The sequence below is a fragment of the Ptychodera flava genome, chromosome 8, assembly GCF_041260155.1.
Source record: "Ptychodera flava strain L36383 chromosome 8, AS_Pfla_20210202, whole genome shotgun sequence".
Taxonomy (NCBI): Eukaryota; Metazoa; Hemichordata; class Enteropneusta; family Ptychoderidae; genus Ptychodera; species Ptychodera flava.
In genome coordinates, this window is record NC_091935.1 from 1,357,052 (window position 1) to 1,380,193 (window position 23,142).

General features: G+C 39.1%; 1 protein-coding gene across 1 annotated transcript in view; it reads right to left on the reverse strand.

The window, feature by feature from the left end:
• Nucleotides 1–19,324, reverse strand: part of LOC139138149 (C-type mannose receptor 2-like) — a 40,417-nt gene extending 21,093 nt beyond the window's left edge. The window contains exon 1 of the mRNA XM_070706378.1: nucleotides 19,101–19,324. Coding sequence (XP_070562479.1) covers nucleotides 19,101–19,188 — 88 coding nt within the window. The 5' untranslated portion in view covers nucleotides 19,189–19,324. The remainder of the gene's footprint in view (nucleotides 1–19,100) is intronic.
• Between the last annotated feature and the right edge of the window lie 3,818 nt (nucleotides 19,325–23,142).

The window sequence follows — 23,142 nt, forward strand, 5'->3', positions numbered from 1 at the left end:
TTACAGATGTGAAAATATCTTGAGACTGGTGATCATCAGTTAAGTTTTAAAACCTGTCATTCTAAAGACATGTGTGTTTTTCTTTTTAAAGAGACTATCGAATTTTAAAAACGCCATAATAATCCGGTTTTCTTGTGCCTCTTAGATGCAACAAAATGCTGAGTCAATTATATACCTCATGTGTAAATGGTTCAATGCTTACATTTGCAAAGAAACACTCGTATCTTTGGGTTATGTTAAATTATTTAGGAAATGAAGACTAAGTGACAAATGAAAAGTTTCTGTACATGTGCCAACTGTTGGATTCAAAATTTTTAAATGTTCTTGTTCAGTTAAAATGTGCCTTTTAAGCATATTGTGTTGTTTTGTATTGTTCTCATCTTTAAAGTAGATATACTGAGAAATGTATCAATGATGTTGAGATTTTTATACAATAACGCTTTTAGAATATTGTTTGGTACAGACACAGATAGAGTAAATCCGAAACCTTCGTCGGTCATGCATCATGGCATTTCAAAGTAAACAAAAGGATGGCCCCTTTGTAATTTCTACTTCCGTTTGATGGAAGTCATGATTTAAGCAGTTTTATCCTTTGATGTGACACAACAACCTTTGGCGTAAGACTTTTTCAGACTGTTTTGAATCTTGCTTGTTACTACGTGACAAGTATGTCCAGTTTTTTTTGTTTTTGTTGAGTAGATTTTCTGCGTCTTTTGCTTTATTGAATTTTATGATCACGTTGCTGAAATAAAGAATAAATAAAATAATATATTTGTCTTTCCCAAGTTTATGCTTTAGTATTAATGCCATTTGTCATGAAAAAAAGCCATAAAACTCCACTGTCGCAAACGCACAATCCTGTTCCCTCTCAGAAATTTCATTAACCTTTCAATGAAAAGGCATCATTTGCATCTCAACGACATCAAATTCTAGAATTTTTAGCTCATTCGAGAGAAACATGTCAGTCGATTTTTAATATAGTAATCTCCGTTAAAGTGACTTACGGAGCTTTCACTTAGTACGAGGGGGTAGGCCGAAGGAAATCAAGGATGGCCCATGTGACCCTCCTAATTACCTTTAGAATGTGATCCTATCCTTTCTTAATTCATAAAACATGATACTCCCCTCATGTTCCAAATTTGAAAGCTCGAAATGTATGTGTGACATTACAAGAATTGCTTCCCCCATAGATTCCCGATATGTTTACACCCCTTCCTTTATACCGGCAATTTGGCTATTCTTCGTAATTTGACCTTACACTAGGTCTCGGTCAGACCAACAGACACTGCTCTTATAATTGATTTATACGCAGAGCACAAACTATCTGATTTTATCTGTGTACGCATGTTGTTTGGACTGTAGTAATTGCATGGTTTTGGAAGACGTTCCAACACCACATTTGTTGTTAACACATACACTTCTCATCTGCTTACTCGAGTCAAGTGTATTCATCAGTTGCCATACACATACAAATACATAGATTTAACTCATGCATAGTAAAATGACATTTTAGTGAAATTCCAATTTCACACATGTTCAACACAGTGCACTTCTAACCACTTAACTCTCTTCAAGTACACTTTCATCAGCTATCAAGCATATATAAATACACAGATATAAACGCCGATGTAAAGTGTACTGACACTTTTTAGCGATATTTCGATATCACATATGTTGAATAAATTCACCTGTAACACTACTCTGGTTACGAAAGTTCATATCATTTGGCAAGCATATAAATGCACAGATAAAGCTTTTTATGCAGGAACATTGACATTTTTGGATGACTTTTAACAAAATATCTTATACATATATGCACTTTCAATTATCCTCTCTAGAAGAGTCCGCTTTACGTAATTTGAACCTTTGCATGTGTCAACACATTTGTATTAAACCTAGAGTATACAATTTTCAACAATAACAATGGAGATTATACTCGTGTTGATATGCTACATACTTTGCATCAAATTACAGTTTAGGGATACAATGCCTGTAGAGTCAGTATAGTGTGCAGTGTACCAGGAAACAAATAATTAACGCCTTCACAAACATTTCATGTATGCTGTTACTACCGACACAGAGGGCCTGTATGGCTGTAGTGTAGGTCAGAAACTTGACTTGATCAGGAAATGATGGAATGTAAGTGGTAATAGAGTGGATGAAAGTACATTGATAATTTAAAACGGCAAGGGAAGACAACTACGTACCCTCCGCCCCCACCCGTGGTCGTTCTGTTAGCTACAGCCTTGCAAGGTAAACTAGTAGCAATAACATGCAGAATCTTGAAAAGGCCTGGGTTAACTGGCTAAGCATATACTGTCAGAGAAACATTTCTAATCTGTCGGTTAAAAATATAATTCTCTGCATGTCTTTTACTAATTCTGCATTTTGATTTGCCCTGTTACTTTGCAAATATGTTAAACTCGTGAAAGGGTGTTATGTTACTTGAGCGAGTCTTGCCATAAGATAAAATGTTTCTTGTCCCAAAAGTAATGTTCGAGGGTAAGATAACTTTGTTAACCTGTAGATGAAATCAAAACAAAAAGAAAGAAACACTAACATAACTTTGGTGTTTTGAGTAAACGTGAGTATGGCCTAGAAATGAATGCAGTGGATAAACATTGTAAACAATTATGGCTAAGCATATTTCATATACATGAAAAACATTCGCCGCGTTATCCGTCACTATGAAACGAGGTGAAAGCTTACTGTCTACCGTTATTTATTGCAATTTTCCGCTGTAAGTCATGCTGGCCGTGCAATCAAAACATGGCTAACTCGTCCCCCCAAAGGCTATTAGATAAATTTTACGAAGTAAACACGCTCCATATGCCGATACAGTCCACCACAGTAATAAATCCTCCATCTCACAGCTTTGTTCGTACCCTACAATGTTCAAGAACCCATGACTTCAGTTTACCGATGTCAAAGGGTTCATGGTCTTCGACTTTAGGGCAGATGGTCATCCATATCTCTCATATTTCTTTATGAAGAAACACACATGTATTATGGCTAGACTGTTGAGGAGTGGTTTACGCTAAGCCGTATTTCGATTCATTAACGTCCCGGGCCAGGATGTTTCCATACTTCAATTGCCGGATACATCCGCAACAGATTACTGCACAACTAAAGAAGAATTAACGCACCATTTTACTTCGCTAGATCTGAATACAAATCTCACTAGATGTCTCAACCGAAATAAAACTACTATTTTGTCTCTCGTCTTCCAGTGTGGATCAACAAATAACGGGGTGACATCAATGATATCAACTTCGGTATTTTGATTCGCTGAACTCACGAAACTACAAATACGATGCATTGAGGTGTTTTCGAAACTTGACGGAGCCAAACCGACCAACATGGATCCCAAAAGTAAAAACGAACACCAACATACCCGACCATGGGAGGGAGAGAGAGGGGGAGAGGGGGAGGGAGGGAGAGTGAGAGTGGGAGGGACAGACAGATGTCCTATACAAATTTCCTTCTAATTTGAACAGATCTAAATTAAAGTATCTCAGGAATACTTCTACCAAACATCAGTGCGTTGGACCGACCATTTGTGACAAGTAGCTCTACGTACACAGTTCACGGACAACAGACGTCACCGGTCGTTCGTCCATACGATAAGCTCTGCTTCAAGCTCTACTTCATTAAATGCAGACTGCTGACAGACATACTTAATGCACTACAGATTGTGCCTGGATCCATGTGTTCATTGTAAGTAAAAAGGATACTCCTCTGAGAACAAAATCGGCCTTGCTTTAACATTGAATAAGACCAATAATGGTAGCAAAGGCTGACAGGAGATACAGGATTACGTAACAATAATTATGGCAACTCGGAAAACATTTGAACTGCTATCAGGAGAAGATTAAAAATGGTTTTCCTTTGGTTGTTTTTCGGCTCAGAAAGAATATAACCATATGCGACGAGATTGTCTGGGTTCTAGGTTTGTCTGGGTTCAATCAAAGCGTGGACCAACTCATAGCTTTTATGGCCTAGAAATTTGTCCACGAACGTTAAGAAAAGGGAAACAGGAGCTGGTATGTCTCACAGGGCCAAAATTTAAAAGTGGTTTATTAATCGACGACCCACATAACATTAAATGATGAATGATGCGATTTCAGCCGTTGAAGTCATTTCGTAGAATTTAGAGTACTGCAACGAAGAACACCATTGTTCAGAATGCATAGTTTATATATATATATATATATATATATATATATATATATATATATATATATATATATATATATATATATATATATATATATACACACACAACATCAGACTCCGAATAACTTAAAGGTGTGGTGGTACCTGATCAGTAGTGCTTGGGGAGCCAAGGCAGTTGACTGTATTATTTTCAAATGCTCGAAACAGTCGCCTTGGTAAATGACTGATGAACACTTATGGAGATTTTGATGATGTTCATTCTTTGCTGCATGATAATTTTATTAACTAATCCTGCTGATGTCATATCTTCATTATTCATTGACATGACGTTACTATACACCATTGTTGTACTTATTTCCGTCCGAGTCAGTTAAACATGGACTGCTTTGCGTCTTTCAACAACGGTATGTGCTGTTTTGATATTTAAAATACCAATCATGGGGTCTATTTAAACAAATCTCTGAAATCATGCCAGGCGTCTTATGTGTCTTCTCCACTTCAATGGAGTCGTTAAAATTTATTAACTTTATTGCCAAAACTAACATTAAAAGGAAAACCCGTCTCTCAGTCATTGTTGCTCCTTAATGTTGTTTTTTATGCATGAGACTAGAGCATAGCAGCAGAGGGAAGTAGGTGATTATACCGAGTTAGGGTTTAAGTGTCAAAATCATCATGTAGTGCGGGAGGGGGGGATAGAAGACTCGCCCCTCTTCCGCTCAAAGTCCCTGTGTGGACATGCCTGAAGTGATCATGTTAAAACATGTGACATTCTGTGGTATATCATGATAGAAACTGCCGTGAAGAAATGTTCAGCCAATCTATCTGTTTATGTATTCAATAAATTAGCATACTTATTCCAAGTGACGTAGGAATTTTAAGTGGGGTTTTCTTGACTGGCGGGAGGAGAGCTCTGGGTTGTTTTTTGTTGAGAAGGAGAAGCAAACAAATGAAGTATGTTCCACTTACAGTCTTGGGGGAATCAACTGTCACATGCTTATTAAAACGTGCCCGATCGTGCTGCTTCTCAATAAGTTATTTGTCAAGTCTCCCTAATATACTAAACCCGATTTCTCTTCGGTCTTACTAAATACTAATTTATCTTTATTTCTAGTTGATTTTATAACCGGTCCTAAAGGTCAGTCAGATTTCTTGGTGATCTGGCCTTAAAGAGATATAGTCGTCGGAACTGCGCTCAAAGGTCGTATGGGACCCATACGACCCATGGCAACAATGTATCCAAGGTACAATGGTGATTGATGACAGTTAAAACATGTCTGTCATAAGCTATCATCGTATAATTTAAATATTGCAGCTATGATGATGAGGTGTATCTTGATATCGTGCACGAAATACATTGTTTGTAAACAAGAAACTCGCACAGGCGCAGGTCCGACGACTATATCCCTTTAAGATTTCTAAGGTCAAGTTTTTCTGGCCTCACGTTACCTATCAAGCGCATAAAGATTGGCTAATTAGAGTTTGTAAATTATGCTGTTTCAAAAATTTTAACAACTGCGCATTGAGTTGACGACATTCTGTGGAAACCACAAAGAACACAGAGTCGCCCAGTGTACAGCGATCGTGCACCGAACATTGGAGCATTTCATGTATTAAAAACCCGTCAGCACCCGATAAAACAGCCGTTTTTGGTGGCAAACACACGAGTTGCAGTTCGTAGCGAGTCCCACTTTACTATCAGGCTTTTCACCTTCTTTTGACCCTTGTAGTGACCTGGACTATGTTGTTGCAGCTTTCGACCCTTGTGGTGACCTGGACTACGTTGTTGCAGCTTTCGACCCTTGTGGTGACCTGGACTACGTTGTTGCAGCTTTCGACCCTTGTGGTGACCTGGACTACGTTGTTGCAGCTTTCGACCCTTGTGGTGACCTGGACTACGTTGTTGCAGCTTTTGACCCTTGTGGTGACCTGGACTAACGTTGTTGCAGCTTTCGACCCTTGTGGTGACCTGGACTACGTTGTTGCAGCTTTCGACCCTTGTAGTGACCTGGACTACGTTGTTGCAGCTTTCGACCCTTGTAGTGACCTGGACTACGTTGTTGCAGCTTTCGACCCTTGTAGTGACCTGGACTACGTTGTTGCAGCTTTCGACCCTTGAAGTGACCTGGACTACGTTGTTTGCAGCTTTCGACCCTTGTAGTGACCTGGACTACGTTGTTGCAGCTTTCGACCTTGTGGTGACCTGGACTACTTGTTGCAGCTTTCGACCCTTGTAGTGACCTGGACTACGTTGTTGCAGCTTTCGACCCTTGTGGTGACCTGGACTACGTTGTTGCAGCTTTCGACCCTTGTAGTGACCTGGACTACGTTGTTGCAGCTTTCGACCCTTGTAGTGACCTGGACTACGTTGTTGCAGCTTTCGACCCTTGTAGTGACCTGGACTACGTTGTTGCAGCTTTCGACCCTTGTAGTGACCTGGACTACGTTGTTGCAGCTTTCGACCCTTGAAGTGACCTGGACTACGTTGTTGCAGCTTTCGACCCTTGTAGTGACCTGGACTACGTTGTTGCAGCTTTCGACCCTTGTAGTGACCTGGACTACGTTGTTGCAGCTTTCGGGCAGTCAAAGAACCGTTAGGGTATTTCCCCAACTTTTAATTTTTGACTCATTACTGAAACAGTGTTTTACTGAATGTTCACTGAAGGGAGCAATTTCTGCCCCTTCATCAAAATCAGGTGGCAGACTTGACATTTTAGGGTCAGAAACAACAGCAAATCAACAGGTCACTACACTATGCGCTTGGATCACCATCATATGGGGGTATTTGCTTGCTGTGTTTTGTGCGCGATTTCCACGTTGTCAGTAACTTTTAAAAAGCAGAAAGTGGTTTGAAATGCACAATTGTGCAATTGCGCAGTCGAGAGAAAACCCTGCTGAAATTGGCATTCGACTTGGCAAAAAGAAGGTGAACGACAACGACTTTGCCGGATTATCCTGTTCCTTTCATACTTGATTCAATTCCTCATAACAAACTATATAAATTTCGCGATCAACAGGTGCGTCAGTATGGGCCCGGTAGTTAAATCCCAAAAGCATCACGAAAGAGTACAAGGAATTCACTCTTACTTGAAAATAATTAACGCTACCAAGTCACATTCGACCGTACGAAATGTCACACATAGCAGCATACAATTCTTGAAGCAGAACCGTTTGGGGGAAAAAGTGCGTCAATGAATAAAGCACCAGTCTTGCAGGTGCTCACAGAAAGAAACATTATATTCACGTGAAACACAAACACATTTATTTAAGAAACCGTAGGCGACAACCTGCAACGATGAAGTGATCAAAATTCAAAATCCCTTGCGACTTTCGCTGTCTGTTTCGTTTGTCACGGTATGGTTACATAACAGGAAGTACTTCAGGGCCCGTGTTTATACGAACGGCGGAAGTCTCGCAAACAACATGCAGTAGTAATTGCTATCAAACAGTGATTTGATAACAGAGTGATGGTTGATTTCTTAAAATTTGTGTTCCTTCGGGGTTACAGTCTCGCCATATGTGTGTATGGCTACATAAAATTATGGATCTGTTCAATTCATTGGATTTCCTTTCCAACTTAAGCATGGACACACGGTTCAGAATATTTACGGGAAGGGTTTTGCGAAATAGGAATACCGGTCTTGTCGTAATAAATGTGTATGGGATGTTTGTGCGCACGTTTGTATTCGTTTTTATCTAATACAAAGAAGGGCGCCAATTACACAATGACGTCTGACACATGCCTTTGAGGTGTGAACAACGAGCATTTATTTCACAAAATGATTGGCAGCCACATCTTCTGCTTATTTGCATCCAACCGAAGCTGCTGCGGCATACAATTTGCATATATGCATTTGAAATGAGGTTTCATCCCGTCGTTTTCACGGTTGAAACGGTTTTTCACAAGACAGTTCTTCATAGTATTACTTGGTATGCGGCTGAGTGAGTCAAGTATTTGCCCGATTTGACCATTTGGTTGTAATTTTATCATGGAGCCACAGCGTATACTTGCCTCAACAGAGTCTGTTCAAACCAGGCATGAAATATATGTTCTACGGCATTCACATATATAGTCATGTTAATTTGTTTCGTAGAGGTTTCAATACGGCTACATTCAAAGTTCGACTAGGAGCAAAGCTTGGAAACTAGGATAAGACACAGCTTATAGCTCTCACGCCTAAACCACTACTATAGAGGTAATTCAGATATATGAACTGAAAGTCAACATCAAGAGGGTTACGTAAAACTTAAAGTTGCGTTCATCTTAAATTTTCTAATCCCTAGAATTAAAGAATTTAATTCTCTCCTTATCCTTACAAATATGAATAATCGGGTCGCTTTCTTAAATGTTTGCTGGGAAAATAAATATTTTTTATTTGAAAGAATCCGAGTTATATTCTTGACAATGTAAACGATGCATTTCTAAAGGAAAGTTTTAGCAAAAGATTGAAACTTTATGATTTGCGATCGTAGTACTCAGAGAGATATATCCATAGATTTATCTCATGCAAGGTTCAAGTGTCACACCTAAATATCCAATATGGCATACGAAAGGTGAAAAAGTCCTTAAATAGCCACAGCAATTATTTTACGTTCATTTTCAGTAGTTTTTTTTAATGCCAAGCTCGATTGAAATATTACAATAGTTTCCAGTCAAAATAAAGAGACCTCGTCGGAATGAAAACATGCAATATGAGACCTTTACTCGCAGACTAATAATCGCAATCATACCAATCCATAATCCAATGACAGTAGGTCGGAATTCGGAAGACAATAGTTGTAAACATAGACACAAAACAGCACAGAACAGACAGTAAATAGACGGTACACAAACAAAGTCACATTCATGAAAGAAAGATATATGGACCTCTTGCCAGAAGACCAGACTAATGTTTAAGGTAGTGTGCACCCCCAAAGTGAAAGACTTACACTCAAATTCTTCTTAATGAAACTTTCAACCATTCTCCTCCCAAATCTAAAAATCCAAGAGGTATAAAACTGTAAACCAGAAAATTATTGAAAACATTTGGTAGTGCCAGTAATGTCCCTTAAGCGCATTCTACCTTAATGATTTCATTTTATGGGATGATAACGGAAGAGGAAGAAACACATAAAATAATCCTAAACCTAATCCGTCTTAACTATAAATCTATGGCATTCAGGATTCTGATTTAAAGCGCTTCAGCGCATTTCAGGCCATCGCTACAGCCATGATTATAATGCATATCCTGTATGAGTGCCTGTCAAGTAAAATCACATAAATAGAATATCTAATACTGGATCATGTTCTGTTTCCTTTCAAGCAAAAGCACATGTGTGCTGTAATTCTGTAAGAATATGTAAACACTAAAAAAATGAGCCACCCATCATAGGTCGAGACTCTTAATTAACACAATACACCTTTGCCATCTCTTGAACCAAAGTGAAGCCTTCTAAAGAGCCCTTGCTCATGAACATCAACAGAGACAGTTTTAATAGGCTTCGTTGCACACAACCTAAGCTGATTAGAAATTCTGTTAGAGATATGCCACATGACGTTTTATTGACAAGAAAGGCTAACGGCAGAGAACATGAAAGGTCAATATATAAAATATTTTCAACCTTGGTATTGCTTCCTATGCTAAATTCCGAGATATCTTGGAGGCGTGCCAAGTAAGAATGCTTTATCTGATACTTATAAAATCAAAATATCTCTGCTCAAACTCATGTAGATAAACTAGCAAAGGATATGAAAATATAAATACAAAATGTAGCTCGTTTCAACATAGTTTGAAGAAGTTTCACCACAGAAACACACAAACAAAATTTCAAATTTGTGAGGGGAGCACCCTCAGGGTTACCTGTTTGGAGAAATTGCAGAGGTGTGCGGCCGCATGTGATAATACCATACTCCATTTAAGACCTAAAATCTTGGTGTTTTAGGACCCCATTTTAGACATCGGGGATCTTTGGCGTCATATCGTCGATATTCGCAAAGCATCATGGGGTGAAAACCAACTCAGGCACATCCGAGCGAGTGGTCGGGGACACAGTACTGTAATTTCCCATAATGCATTGCGATTTGTATCCTCAGAGATTCCCCAGAGAAGTCTACCAGGTCTCCCATGTGTAGACAAATTCATAGACTAGCTGTAAAAATTCTGAAAACGTACTTTTGAGACACCATTCTTCTCAATTCTCATTTTAAATGATTTGGAAAATTATACAAGATTGAGAGAGGAGATAGCATTTTTGTAAAATTTTCCACTGATTGTGTTTTCAGCCATACAGAATAATATGATGGAAAGTAGGGAGACCAGTTGCACTTGTTTTTGAAACAAAAGGATATTGATTTTTTTCCAATGGAAATGACAAAGAAATTGCATTCTAAGTTTTCTCAGGGAATGACCCCTTCAGTTCGTCTTAACTTGCTGCCTAAAAATATGGCATTTGTAGTACCTACAGAACATGACTTCCATGGTTGTTTAATGGTTATTTGAAACTTTTGTTGAAATTTCTAAACGTACTTTTACTGGATATTATTTAACAATTACTCTGATGCTGAACATTAGTGCGTACATGCAGAACTGAAAAAGTTTTAGAAAAGTAACCTTCATGGATACAAATCAAAGAGAATTGTGGGTAATTTATTGTACTGTGGGGGACGCAAGCAAAGCCTTCCACAAATCGGTTGTTGCTGGCCAAACCATAATTTGCTGAAAACGTTTATCGAAAAACTAAAAGTTTCGACAAAAGAGCATGTTTTACTTCGAGTTGGTTTGGCTGGATTAAAATCATACCCAATTTTAGACCCAAAATACACTGAAATTTATACTCCCATTTTAGATCACGTTACTGAACTCTAAACCCCAAAGGTCAGCACGTTTACCATTTTCAAATAATTGAAGTACAACCCGGGGGCTACAAATGTGTCAGAGGAGATTTCTCGACAAAACTGTCAAAATAATGATCTCAAGTTATAAACATTTCTCATATCATTTTGTTATGATATGTAGCGGGATATCTCTAGCGTACCGCAAACTTTGTAATACAGACATTTCCACAAAATGAAAAAATAGAAGTACATGTAACTACACTTTCAAGTACACACAAATAATGCACAGTAGTAATTTGACGCGTACTTCCACTGGGTAGTGCAAACAACACTTGGAGAGCTGTACCGTGATGGAGATAGGCTACGAAGTCCTGGTGGAAAGGATCCTGTGAGCTAAAACCCAAACTGAAGACAGCGTTAACAAAGGATTGACGGCCGGATTTGAACTGCAGTACAGAAATATTGATGTCACCAATGAAAAGATGGTAGCAAGTCGCGGGATTTCAGCCTGACGGTTGAATTCGGAAAACTGTTCGACTGAAAAGGACTGATGTTGGCTTCACTCGCTGCAGAGTCCTGGAATGACAGGTCAGCAATCGCACGTGCTCTACACTGGGGCACTACCGTAGGTGGGGGCAGCAGTTAAAAATGCACAAACTGAACAGGTAATCATTAACCTGAACTTCCTCTCTGACTTGCACTGTTATCCAAAACAGTAAGCCTTATTGAGCTGACATTGTCAACCCTTCTCAACTGCATTGCTAGGTCTCAAACTGTGTGGTTTGATAAAGAATGCCCGCTTTGTTCTCACTGTACTGTTTCCTACAAACCCCAACAACTAAATCAAAGAAGAACTTGAAAGTCAGCACACACATTCCAAATTTTGAAAAGATTGAGACTGGCATGCACTCTTGGTTTCATTGTTCGAAGCCATTTTTGTCAGGCCTCCTTTGTCAAAGTATTAATGTTTAATACAGATGTCAGGCTGGAGTGTTGTGGTAGCCATGCTCCTTACAGTCCTGGCGAATTATTTACGTTACATCGTATCTAATTATTTTGCCAGGGTCATGGAGTACTTTGACTGTATAAACTGGTCAGCCATTAGTTTCCCGACTGAGTATTTGCAGCTTGAAAGATTCACCCGGAACAATGCTGACTATGATTTCAGATGCTGGAGTATGCTTCAGGCGATATGCCAGATGAACATGGAGTTCATCCACTCAGTAACTTGGTCCTCAAGGCCACTGAGCCTTCCAAAGAACATCTGGAATAAATTATACCGGTAACCACAATGCTTGCTTGGATTTCACACTCCTGAGGCACTGAGTACTAATACAAATCATTGTCTCGACATGAAGCCAAAGATGATATTTCCTTTTCTAATAGCATATCCTATGATAAAGGGGCCACCCTGGAGCCGAGTGCCATCACAATACGAACTCTGTAATATATACATTATACATAATGTACTTGGATGTCGAGAGTCTGTTAGTGCCCACGGGTGTTTGGAATTTCGATGTGGTATATGTGGTATATACGTTACTCTACACACTTACACTCCAGGGACCTGGATAATTAAAACACGCGCACGGCAAACGCTGCTTCCGCGTTTGAGGGTTGGTTGGTTGGGTGGTTGGTTGGTTGGTTGTACTTCGATTACCGTGTGCAAAAATCGCACTACATGTTTTTACATGAATATCGCAACATCTCGTTTACGTTTCTATGTATAGCAAAATATCGGCTTCATCGTTTGGCGTGGAATACGCCAGCGCGGCACCGGTGCTACAACCATTCTTTCGAGTCCAGTGCGAGTGTAAAATAAAATCGTTTTGGATATAATTTCGATTCATTTCATTCTATTCGTTGCGTCATTGTCGAGTCGACGCTGAATAAAGACTGAATTTAAGAGGGCATGCATGGGGGTGGGGTGGGAGCGTATGTGTGATTTCCCAGCGTCGTAATTACCGATTGTAGGTATACTGATAGAGAATGGGGCTTTGTTGGATTTTCACACTTCAAAACGCTTGTTTAGGAGGGATGGGGGCCAAACGCAGTAGTTGCTTTACCGTGCGCACGTTTGATGTCAGACATCAATGACATTGTTCATCGTCCTATGTCAGTTATCTTAGTCTTGGTTGTGCATGACTTTATTGATGGAACCTTGTTCAGGACCACAGGCGCTTGGCACATTTGTGGGATAATAATCATATTTAACATGTAAAATTTCTATATGACTTCATTATTCCATAAAAATCACGGTATATGATATTTCTGTACATGTTGGCTAGCATAACCGAGTGGCTATGGCTGCCAGGCTTTGACCCGGCGAACTCATCAAATATTATCCCAGAAATAATTGTGCCAAGTGCCTGTGCTCCGAAATAGTCTCTTCATTGCATCTTCGCAGAAAATCATCTCACCAAAAAAGCAACATCTAATAAATTGATTCATCAAAGGAGAGTCGTGAGGTACCAAGCGCGAACATGCACCGACAAAAATGACTTTGACCAGAAAGTATTATTCTTTTAGGATACACTTCTGGACAAGTGACAACACAAGAAAGGTGAACTCCCGTCAACCTCAAAGGACATCTTAAACATTTGTTACACTATAGATCCGGCTATGTCTCGATATAACTTTCCCGTCAAACAGTACACAAATTCATTACATTAAACGCTGCACAGGCCTGGGACGTAAAAAGCACAAATTTAGCACTAACCATTTATTAGCTTAGGTGGGGTCTCTTTACCTTTAAATATGTCTTGTATGCTTTGATATACAGTATGTACATCCACATTTGCCTGGCACCAGTGCAAAATTATTGGAAAGCAAATCTAATGTTTCTCTCGTTTTGCTAAAAGTCTCCAAGGAACAATATTCCTAAAATTACCTGGCCTCTCAAATTATCGGACCGAAATTTATGGAGCAGATAATTTCAACAAAAAGCATTGTGACCCACTGTTATCACATCATCCCCTTTCAACAAAACAGCTCAATCCTAGGGAATAAACGACCCCTTACATCTGCATCTGGCTGCAGACATAAAGTTGAAAAGCAGCAGATTTCCTCTGCTAGTGTTATTGAACATAGCTCTACACCTGCACTGATGTGGGCAACTGTGTGACTTTCCGTTTTTGTGCTCACCTGTTTACCTTTTGATCTCTTAATTATTCAATACGGAGAATGGAACTGGGACAAGATTTATTTCCTGCCTTTCCGTCTTTAACCCTATGAGTTGCTAGCGAGTTGACTGGTAGGGACTGAACCTAGGCGTTGGTGATCAGTTTCACAACTAATGAATGTGACTAGGGAGGGTTATTAACAGACATGGAATGTTTCTTTGAAAGACAATACAGAGACAGCGAGGCACACACTGGCACCTGACACAAGTAGGGCTTGTATAATCTACTCCAGCTTATAGTGTACGTGTTTCACAACTCTCAGAGCATGCTGAGGACTTCAGAGTAAGACACACTTCTAACATTAAAGCTGGTGAGGCACCATTGCTTCTCGAAAATTAAACTTGCAAGATTATTTATGAAGTTCTATGGAGATTTAATTCAGAAAAATGACACATCTCTGACACAGTACTAGTGATTCAGCGCCTTCACTGCATTAGGAGCTTTAAATAAAACTGTTTGTTTGCCGTCCGCGTGCTGGTAGGTTTTCGGAGAAAATTAAGGAAACAAGCACAATGTTAACATCATTACAAATAAAAATATTTTTTTTCAAAGGAAACCAAATAAAATCTAAGCTTATATTAATACACTTGTGTTTTTTGTCTGTGTTTGTTTTTTACCATGGCTTGCTGGTAGAGTTTTCAAAAATCCAAGGACGGCAAACAAAGAATTTTCTTGAAATGGCCTTACTATTGATTTTGTCAGTTTTAGACAATTCTTGACGGGTGTAGTATGCTAACAGGGTACGCTTACCCATTACGGGCACCTGGTAATGTCACTCATTAATTTAATCTGTGGTTCATGATGGTCCTTTCCTACATTATAAATATTTTTGCTGCAGGACCTAGTGATTTCATTTACTTTTAACATTTTGATGATCGGTTTTGTTTTGATATCATATTAATGTGTGACATTTATTTATAATAATTTCTAGACCGATGTATGGTTGCAATACTATGTAATACTATAGAAATAACGGGCGACGCGCTGACCATTAACGTTTATTTGTGGGCAAGGGCGAGAGGAAAGCCAAAAATTAAAGGGCGAGGCTTGCCGAGCCCGTTAATTTGGCTTTCCTCTAGCCCGCGCCCATAAATAAACGTTAATGGTCAGAGCAGAGTCTGTTATTTCCATTATATTATCAGCGAACCCAAGAAAACCGTCACAATTTCCGAAAATTTCAGGAGCGAACGACAACTGGGCCCCAGAAACTGAGCAATACGCGACGCACTGTCACGCGCGCTGTAAAAATTGGCAAATCCGGAGATGTTTTCAGAAAAAAAGTATCTCAACTTGACCTACAAGTGCTCCATTTTATTTTGTGATTGATTATGATTTACGTTTCAGCTGTAAAGTTACGATACTTTGAGTTGTTAATCTTATTATTCATATTCACGGGCATGTAAACAGACCGTTACCTGTGTATTTGTGGTCAATCACGTGGTTCAGCTCGACCAATCAAAATGCGAAGGGCAGGGCATGGTAATATAATTAGCATTACTGAACTGTTTTCAGATTCATTGCAGATTCTCAAGGGATTCTAATATTCAACAAGGGGAGCTCTTCGATCGACCATGCATCGATACTCTGAGTAAAAGATACAAACTGTGATTTTTTGCTTTATGCTATGGACATACGTACAGATAGACAAACAGACAGACAGGCAGTCAGACAGAAAACCACATGGAAGGTCGGACGGGCGGGCGAACGGACGGACAGACAGACAGACACTCTTTTTCACAAACTTCGACCTCTGATAAATTAGGAACTTGCATTTGTCTCTGCGGTGATGGTCTTGGTGACATTTGTTGACATCGCAGTGCTTAAGATGGAAGCAGCCATACTTGGAAAATTGCCATTTTATGACATCAAACAGCACGTCTTGGCCACGACATTGCTTGCTTTACAAGAAAGGATGATTCAAAACATTCTCTTGCGAAAACTATCAACCCTGACTACTTAGCCAATCACTTGCGCTATTCACCCTTCCCGTACATATTGAATGTAACAACCCCAAATGAATAGTCATCGGCGGGGTTTGTGCCAGTCAAGTTTCGAATAAAAGTGTTGTAATCACATTATTAGACTCTAGACCTCTAAACGAAGACAAAGTAGGAATGCTACTGCCGCTAGTTCAGAAGTTCTAATCAGCATAAACTGTTCTCAAGGGCGAGACAGTTGACATCTATGGGTACAGGATTACGTTCAGTTGTCTGTCATTGTAATGAAATACACTAGGAGTAGCAACAACGTCTGGTTTCCGTTTTTTATCTGCATGTATATCGAGGGGGAAACAATCCGCAATGTCTCATTCTGTTTGCTGTATAGCGACATCAGAAATAGAATATTGACTAGCATGTTCTTCGAACTAATCGCGAGATTCTTTGTTCTCTTCAAGCTCTCCAAGTAGAAATCCGATTCATAACGTTCACAAAAACACTGAAAAACTGTCGCGCAATAAATGTGACAAAGCATTGAGGGCATCCGACGGGTTTTCACAAACTCTCACGTGACTCAATTGGCAAAAAAAAATTCCCCTATTTTGAAAATCAAGGAAACTTCAACTTTCCGGATAGACATAGCTCACGACAACAGCGATTAATAATAGACATACAGAGGTTAATATAATAATCAGAAGGTTTGGGAAGGTCAATCTTGGGGGAGTTTTCCTTTCTAGAAATCACGATCAACTAATTAAAATGCGTGTTTTGTTACGGTGTTAGCTGAAGCATAGTTCCTATATCACGGACCGTGGCTGAAGGAGTCCTTTGTAGTGACAGGTACGGGTGAATTGTATTTCATTTACATATTCATTCGTGTAATCATATATTTTACAGGGCGTTGGCTGAAAATCGCCTTCGTATCATGATACTTTTCAATATTGTGATGGTGCATACAGAATACACTTTTTGCGTTTTATCAACTGAATTCGTCGCAATCTTTAGTTGCCTTGAAGATCATAACTTTTTAACTAAGCCAAAATTTTGAGGAGGAATTAATCGCTGCTCCTTGCACCGATTGGCAAATGTTTCACATCCGCTGATGTTTCTCGTCTCCCCACCAGAAAATGTCCCCGCAACACCTCTCTCCTAACAAGCAATTGTTAAAAATTCCACTTCCATCTCTTTGCCCATCATTCTCGCCCGCCAATCGGCGAAGTCCCTAAGATAACCGACTCGTAATCCCTGTTCGCCAATTGGGTCATTTTTCAAGACGCCCACTGAGCAGTAGAATGGAATATTGCCGCCGGGACCCATTCCCCACCCGCTAAGGAAACGTGTACCAACAGATTTTCGCACGAACAACTTTTTCGACTGCCCCCGCAAGGCCGAGAAAAATAAAAAGTTTGTTTCTCATCCTCGCTCTCGTCAATTCAGAGCCGCCGCGTCAATCTTTTCTTTCTGCTCACGAGGAAATAAAATGGAAAAAACCGCAAAAAATAATACGCGACGATAGTGTATAACACAGTGCTGTATAAAACAGATTTTTGTAAACAAAATAACTGACACTAACATTCCATTCAGAACTGTACACATATTTCACTGTTATATTACGCTGTCAAAACTGTGCATTGCTGCGCTAAAAGTCAAACCGCAGAAATGTTGGTACAGCGTATACAAAAATACTAAAGCAACACTGCTGTGCACTTGTCTCTGCGTGCATTCCTATGCTGTTTTCATGTTTTTTGCGCGTTCTTGTTGGTTGAAGAATAAAAAAATTGAGATTGAAACAAAACCCGCGTCACCGCATCATTTTTGCAGTATGTCTAGGATGAGAATCTTGGCCTAACATGTTTTACTGAAGCAACTTTCAGTTTTATAAATGTCCCAAGAGCTGTTGCGGGTCTCGTAGGGCCCAGTGTAGCTAAAATAAGCATTATGTTTCAATTTACTTGTGTTTATTATTCGTTTTCTTGCAGACGCAAGATAACTTGAATCATTCCATAATGATTTTCAAGAATTGAAGGCAAGGTGCCCCTTTTATCTAGCAAGATAAAGCAAGATGTTACCTTCTCTGTTACTTGACCGCAAAATCCCCCTGCGGTTCATCTGAAACCTGAATAAATTTAGACCACAGTGTGGGGAGGGACCGTGTTGAGACCAAACGTAGGTGGGTGGAGAAACATAAAATCTCACTCTGTTTTTCTACTTTCAAAGGGGAGGGGGGGGGGTTCGTGACTGGTATTCAGAAGCATACTCATAAGATGAGATTCTATTCCTATGAACATCGTCCATAAACAAGCGTACTCATCAAGTCGCATTTTTCTCGAACTATATCAGAAATACGCTAACCATGTATTGACAGGATCTCCTTAAAACTGAATCGACTTTTTCCATCGTGGCCGAACTTCCGTTGACCCAGAGGACACTATCCTTGAGTTTATCAAGGCATATGGGTCATGCCCCTTTCCTGTAGCCTAAAGTGCACTACTTGCTTTCGGATAAACAAAACAGAACGTAAATCTTGCAGCTATTCGTGAGCATTCTCCTGGTGCTTTTCATTTTAAACTCTTTTCAATTCTAACGACAGAAGAAATCTTACTTTATTTCGAAGGGATTGCAGTGATATTAATTTTATGTAAACGCACATTCGATCTGTCTGTTATCTTACTTTTGCGTAAGTTTCCACTCAAAACAAATGACGTTTCTCGTACAAATCTAATGTTAACACTTTATACTCTACTGGAGGAAAAACAATGCAGCTAAAATAAAGATAATCATGAGAGTACAATAGGAATCAAACTACAATCTCAAAGCCTGAAGGTTTTGAACTCTAAACTGTACATTACGACTGTTACTGTTTTACCCGTGATATCTTTTCCAAATACCTTGACTGCACTATGGAATGGCATAAACACATTCAGTGATCTTTTTGTGCCAGATCTTATGTGGGTGATGCTGTTCGGTTTGAATACTGTGGAAAATGGGGCTTACCTTTCACATTGGCAATACCCGCCACAAACAGCCAAGCTAAGGTGCAGAAGACTGTAGTATGCATGTCTCTCGGGGTCCTGTTCAGCATTAGAATGAAAGATATATATCACAGGATGCAACTCTTATTCTGTTGCTAAGAAAAGGGTTCGTTCTTTGTTCAGGTTGGGCAGGGGAAGTTACTAGACTCTTAAATCTATAAATACCAACACTGTATCTGGCATCACGAGGAATTTCGATATCAGGAAGTATTTATTTATTCCTTTATTTACACGTGTGTACAGATGCGTGCGTATGTGTACCGCTAAATGATACATTGCGAATAAAAATTCCTCGATAACATAAGGCAATGATAACTATATGACAAAATGCTTACAGATCAAGCCCAGTAATCGAGGCCTATTTTGACCGGATAATAAGTTATAAAATTCATCAATAGCACACCCTCGCCAATAACAACGAAGTCCTGTCCCTTATGAACATCTGACAGGTTTTTTCAGGATGTATTTTATTGGCTGATAAGAGTGCGTTCACTGTTTTCATTAATGATTGAAAATATGAATAGTACGAATCATGGTCAGATTTCACAACATGATACCACAGGGTGAGTTGAAACAATCGTACCCATCGGCAAAACATCGTAAATTGACGTAAAAGGATCCGTCAATATAAATTGTTTGTGACTGTTGCTGAATTTTGGCAGACTTCTGAAAAAAACAATATGACTGGTTTCAATGTGAGAGGTCGTTACGGTTCGTCTACGAACCCATCAGCGTCTTTCATTGGCAAGTTGCCATATCTCTTTGAATTAACTTGATACATACATGACGAATAACGGGCGCGTGATTCCACGTAACTCTTGATCAATAGCTTGCAAATCATCTGAACGAGTACACAAATTCAGCAAAGCGAGCTGAAAGAAAATCCTTCTGTGGTTCGCGTGAGAACATTGAAAATTTCCGGACCCGGAGTAGGAACATTCACTGACTGACGTGGAGGATTGCAATATCCGTGACGACAAGGAAACACTCTTGAATTCAAGGATTGAAAATCTATTTGACTCTATCAGCTCTCAGTACATACCTACCCTCAAATCTCTAAAATTATGATATTCGATCTGACTAGTTACGTGATAAGGATGTCCTGGATTTTTAAAAAACTGAAAATATAAACACTTGTCATATCAATCATATTTCTGACATCAGAACGCCGAGAAAATTGAAAACAAATTAACTCCCACCGTGTTTTTGCTGCCTTCGATGAAAGACAGAAAAACATTTCCCACGAAACTTCCATTGTTATATGCTTTACAGATGATAAATCAAATTGATGCAATTCGATTTGACACAGTCCGCGGAGTTTGAATCTGATCTTTCCGACCCCTGTTCTTTTTTAGAGGAGCGGAATCAAAGAACAGAACTTGCTTCTTTTAAGAAAATACTCACGGGGACACATGACCTGAAAGTGTAGAGAATGTTAAATTTGCGGTCTTAGGTTTTGTGTAATCTTGAAAGATGAAGAGAATTGCGTATGTTCATTCTCATTTGGAAAGATGCCATGGTGTGTTATTTTGCTAGCTTGGTTATCATGGTCAGGAAGGGCTGAAATATTTAGAGTTGGGGACATTTTAGCACAGGCACCGCAATTATTATAAGTAATTGTTGTTTGTGATCTCTGATGTTTTACGTATGAATGGGTGGTGATCACGATGAGTTTCGTAAAAGAACTTTTCTGTCGGAAGTAAAAAATGGAATTTCCGCTTGGCTAGCGCAGCGTTCCTTTGAATCTCCATGGCTCGGATACATCGTTGCGTGCCTTCTCGTTCTCAGCAAGCCGTTCGCCACCACGAGAATCATATCAGATAAATCATCTAGCTATTTATCAGTGGCTACCGACTTTGAAAAAATACTCAAATCTGTTATACGGTACAAGACTATTTTGCTAATTGTCGCATGCAGCTGATTTTTATTACAAAAGTTACATCAATCTTAAAGTCATAGATTTTGAGGTCCTCCTCCATGCTCTTTAAACACAATGATTTGTGACAGCATTTTTACACGTCCGAAGTACGGATAGAGTTGACATGTGAGAGCCTCAGAGTCTTCTAAGTTCAGATTTCAGAGAGGATCTTAGAGAGCTCTCTTCAGAGATCAGAGCAGACCGCCTCAGGGCCACTTATACTACAGTAAACACCAAATTACCGGTGTGGTGAAATGTAAGTACGACTCCTATAAAATTACATTAAAGGCACATGAGCTGCAACTTTTGACATTATTTTTATGAATTTCTGTTCAAATTAAAATTAGTTCATAGAAATATTCTTACTCAGACATATTTACTCAAGTACAATTATCCACTGAGTGGGACTGCACGGTGATGTTTCAGTGAGACAATTAATAAACGGGTGCCGCGCCCAAATATGGCCGCCTCCATGCAACTACATGATAAAAACCGTAAATGGTACACGTACACATTTGAATATTTACAAATACAACGTGGTGAAACCGACTGAAAGGACGGGCAAGGGATTCGCTCCACTCTGACAAAATATTCTCCGTTTTTCACATAATGTGGCAAGATTTTGAAAATGGTTGGAAATTTAAAATGAACACAAAATCTGTTCAATTTTTTGCCTATTCTACCACAAGCAAATGTTGTTGAAGTTTAGTTAATGATTATATTGTTCAAATTGTAGATTGCAATGCAGATGTTGAGGGAGTTGGAGGTACCTTGAGATTGGATAAATTTCACAGAGTTGCAGCTCATGGGAATTTGAAGCAGAAAGGGAGATGTATTGTTAATGCTCGTCTTGTGAGCGACCTTTGAAACTTTTACAGTATTGGCCAACCAGCAATTTAGCGGACCGATTGCAGAGCCAGAGGTATCTCACATAAAGAAAAATTTATTCTTTCAAATGATCAATGAATTATGGCCTCTATATGCAGTCCATCTTGACCACAATCAGCTTTGAAATATTCCCGCCAACGAGAAACTTTTTCTGAGGGTCATGATATTTCATGAATTTGCGGGAGGGTCACCTTATTTTGCGCAACTACTGGTATAAGAAGGCAAGATGTGGCTGATATAGTGCTTCACCAAAAAATATCACGCATACTAATGATAATTGCCCCCCTCAAAAAAAGAAGCTATATCTGTATATTTATAATGATTGATAATATATGCAAATGTACTTTGCTTAAAGTGGGAAGTGAAATGTGCATGTATGTACAAGAAATTGGCTTTTTGGATTTCATCGAAAATGTTTGTTCACTATACAGTGTAGTCTATGAACAATTTCTTCACAAAATAAAACTATCAATATCTGTGCAATTATAGACGTATGATAATTCATATAAGTGTACTTGATTAGACTAGGGTGGTTACAAGTCAATGTGTGTACAAGAAATCTGCATTTTGTAATTTCACCAAAAATGTTGGTTCACTCATAGACCCTCGAGGGTCTATGGTTCACTATACATCGTAGTCGATGAGGAAACCATGAATTATTTTCTCCCAATACAAAACTCGCTAAATTTGTGTATTTATAGACACTTGATTATTGATATTAATGTATTTATTAGACTAGATAGGGTGGTTACAAGTCCCCCTGTGTGCAAGAAATTTTATTTTTGAACTTTACCGAAATGTTGATTCATTACACATGGTAGTCTATGAGAGAACTAAGAACAACGTTTTCCAATTTTAAACCAAGGTATAAAACTAACAATATCTGTGCATTTATAGACGATTGATAATACACATACACTTTTCCTGTCAGTCTTTACTGTTCAAGGTGTTTAATGTACGATGCCTTGCTTGTGAAGCTTGTGGATAATGTGTATGTATTTAAAGGGACATAAGCTGTAACTTGTGGCAAGTTTTCCAGTATTCCACTTCTGTATATCAACTACCGTGTCTGACCCTAATCCGTTTGTCATGCTGAAATTTTGAGTATTCTTTTTGTCAACACTGCTTGTATGTGTGTAGTGATCATTGTTTATAGTTTACAAATGAATTCTAGTTCGGACTTGAATACAATTTTTAA